At 46.3% G+C, this 3397-nt stretch overlaps 1 protein-coding gene across 1 annotated transcript; it reads left to right on the top strand.

Annotated features, from left to right (window-relative positions):
- The first annotated feature begins 472 nt into the window (after positions 1 to 472).
- LOC122048485 (leucine-rich repeat extensin-like protein 3) lies at positions 473 to 1078 on the top strand. The gene has a single exon (XM_042610048.1). It carries the CDS (start codon positions 473 to 475, stop codon positions 1076 to 1078), a length of 606 nt encoding a protein of 201 aa, XP_042465982.1.
- The last annotated feature ends 2319 nt before the right edge of the window (positions 1079 to 3397 follow it).

Consider the following 3397-nt stretch of genomic DNA (forward strand, 5'->3'; position numbering starts at 1 on the left):
CTGATACCAATTTATTTTGTATCAGAGCAGGTTTACGATGCCTGTTTTTCATGTTCTGGATTTTCGAGTTAATCTGATACCAATTTATTTGGTATCAGAGCAGGTTTACGATGCCTAATTTTTTTTTATTTTCTGAATTTTCGGGTTAATCTGATACCAATTTATTTGGTATCAGAGCAGGTTTATGATGTCTGTTTTTCATGTTCTGGATTTTTGTGTTAATCTGATACCAATTTATTTGGTATGAGAGCGAGGTTTTGCGAATCAATTTGGGTATTTTTCGGATTTATACAGATTTCCGTCGACTTTTTTTTTATGTTTCTGAATTCTGATGTATTATTTGACCTTGTCAAGGAAAGGTTATTTTTGGGGGACTTGATAACGACGGAACATCTCCAGATGACAAATAGGTAAAATGATTAATTTTAAAATTTTGGTACTATATTAATATCTAGGTCATAATTTAACAGATATGACGAGATCTACACATGTTCCCGCTCCGAAACATGGTGCAGGACGTCCACGCAAGAGGACATTGGAATCCCTGGCGACGGAGTCACCAGAGATGTCTGCTGGGGTCGAGCCTGTCGGTCAGGGACAGACTCCACATGGTGTTACGGGCGCGTCGGGCTCTCAGACTCCGATGGCACCAGAGGTACCTACCCCGACCGTACCCACCGTACCCACTCCTACAGTATTCACAGTGCCACCAGCAGTGCCACCTACGACATATCCGGCACCTCCTCCAGCCGTACCTACAGCATATCTGACACCTCCTCCAGTGGTACCACCGGCATACCCGGCACCTACTCCAGTCGTGCCCACTGTGTACCCGGTACCACCACTTACTGTACCTCCAGCCGCGCCCACCTATATTGACCCTGCAGTGCCACCAACGACACCTGCCCCAGCTTATGCAGCAGCACCGGGGATACCTCCCTCGACCTATCCAATGGTACCACCTGTAGTCCCAATTCCAGTGGTTCTGCCAGTTCCCGCAACAGTGCCTACTCACCTTACTGATATAGTTGCGGCACGAGCTCGGATCCTAGCTTTGGCAGAGTCAATGAAAAGTTGATTCACACTATTCCGCGGAGAGAGCGATCTGAGTGTGGCTCACTCTTGGATAGAGACTATGGAGCGGACCTTCTTTTATATGGCTTGCTCTGAGTGGGAGAAAGCAGAGCTGGCTACTTTCCATTTACGGGATGAAGTCGATATCTAGTAGGATACGTAGTGTTCCATCATAGGCGAGTAGAATACCACCTGGGTGAGATTCAAATAGGCTTTTGAGAGCTAATACTTTCCACGGTCGTATTAGCTGACACGCCGTTAGGATTTTCTGAGTCTTCGGCAGAACAACCGCACAGTGACGGAGTACAATGTTGAGTTTAATTAGCTGACCAGATTTTGTCTAGAATTAGTTATTGAGGATAGATCTTGTATGCTTCAGTTTGTCCAGGGACTGGATGGACATCTGCAAGTAAAGATCGCTGGTTTTGGAAATTCATCCTATTCAGAGGCATTGGATAGAGCCCTTATGATTGAGTCAGCTCAGTAGAGAGGGCATCTGGACAAGAAAGGAAAGCAAATAGATCAAACATCAGGACAGATCCAGCAGCCCCAGGCTACCGAACAGTAGCAGAGTGGTCACAGTCGGCCAGGTTAGGGTACTTCTGGGGCATCTGGTCGGCCTCAGAAGTCAGGACGATCTTCTTCAGAATGTTTCCTATCTCCTCAGCAGAACCGGAAATAGCCTGCCAACGACATTCACTACACTCGGTGTGGGTCCAGAGACTACATCGCTTCAGCTTACTCCCTGGGACAGTCAGTTTGCTATTACTGCAAATAGCCTGGGCACGTGAGATGAGATTGTTCGCTGAAGGCTCAGCATATGGCTTCTGAGGTTGCTGTTCATGGAGGATAACACAATCAGTCAGGGACTCGGCGAGGAGGGCAGAGAGCCCAATCTTCGCATCATCAGTAGAGGACAACTCCCCTGCAACAGCTACATATGACATGAATGGACAGGAGCTCTCCAGTGCCCTTAAGGTACCACAGAGTTTTGTTGTGGGACCGCAGTATTAGCTGCAGCCCCAGCACTAGTTCAGTACCAGTCACAACCTCAGACCCTAGTTCAGTATCAGCCGTAGGCACAGTTACAACCACTAATTCAGTACCAATCATAGCCCCAGTCGCCGGTCTAATATCAGTCGCAGCCCACATATTCATCGCTGGCTCAATATCTGGCACCATCACAGTGGCAGACTCAAACTCAGGCGCAGCAGCCTTTGGTAGCACTACCACCTCCACCACCACCAGAGACTGGACGTATTCACATGGTTACTAGAGAGGATGTGCAGCAGGCTGACGAATCCATTTTCCACAGTATGGTTTTACTTTATGCATTATTCGTTGATATGCTGATAGATACTGGTAGCTCGCATTCCTTTATTTCCTGCAGCTTCATGAGAGACATAGGTAGACTACCTACTCTTAGACCGCAGCGACTGATCGTCTCCCTATCGTCCGGTGATACATTGGATGTCACTCAGGAGGTCAGAGGTTGCCCGTTAGATTTTGGCAATATGATACTCATGGTTAACTTATTAGTACAGGAAATGGTTAAGTTCGACATTATCCTTGGCATGGATTGGTTGTCTACAAATCATGCCACGGTTGATTGCTAGATGAGGGTAGTAACATTTCGACCTCTGAACCAATCCTCGCGGGATTTCACTAGCATCAGGGATGACGACATATCGATCATTTCGACGATTCAGGCTCAGAAGCTATTGTCGCATGGTTGTTAGGGATTTCTTTTGTAATTAATTAATGCTGACAACAGTGGGAGTACTCAGCTCTCAGACGTTCCAGTGGTATGAGAGTATCCGGATGTATTTCCAGATGAGTTACCAGGCTTGCCTCCTCGAAGGCAAGTGGAGTTTGCTATTGAGTTGATTCCAGGGACCGCACCAGCATCGAAAGCTCCTTACCGTATGGCACCGAAAGAGTTGGACGAGCTAAAGGTCCAACTCTAGGAGTTATTGGACAGGGGATTTATTCACCCTAGTGTATCTCCATGGGGTTCTATGGTATTGTTTCTCAAGAAAAAAGATGATACTCTGAGGTTGTGCCTCGATTATAGATAGTTGAATGCAGTGACCGTCAGAAATAAGTACCCCTTACCATGGATTGAGGATTTGTTTGATCAGCTCAGAGGTACATCTATGTATTCTAGGATTGATCTACGATCTGGATATCATCAGCTAAGAGTCAAGGATTCTGATGTTCAAAAGATAACATTCCGCACCAGATACAGACATTATGAATTTTTGGTAATGCCATTTGGGCTTACCAATGCTCCAGCAGTAATTATGGGTTTGATGAACCGCAT

The sequence above is a fragment of the Zingiber officinale genome, chromosome 2B, assembly GCF_018446385.1.
Source record: "Zingiber officinale cultivar Zhangliang chromosome 2B, Zo_v1.1, whole genome shotgun sequence".
Classification (NCBI taxonomy): domain Eukaryota; kingdom Viridiplantae; phylum Streptophyta; class Magnoliopsida; order Zingiberales; family Zingiberaceae; genus Zingiber; species Zingiber officinale.

Coding starts and splice junctions, on each gene's coding strand:
- LOC122048485 (XM_042610048.1), top strand. CDS start 473: ATGACGAGATCTACACATGTTCCCGCTCCGAAACATGGTGCAGGACGT.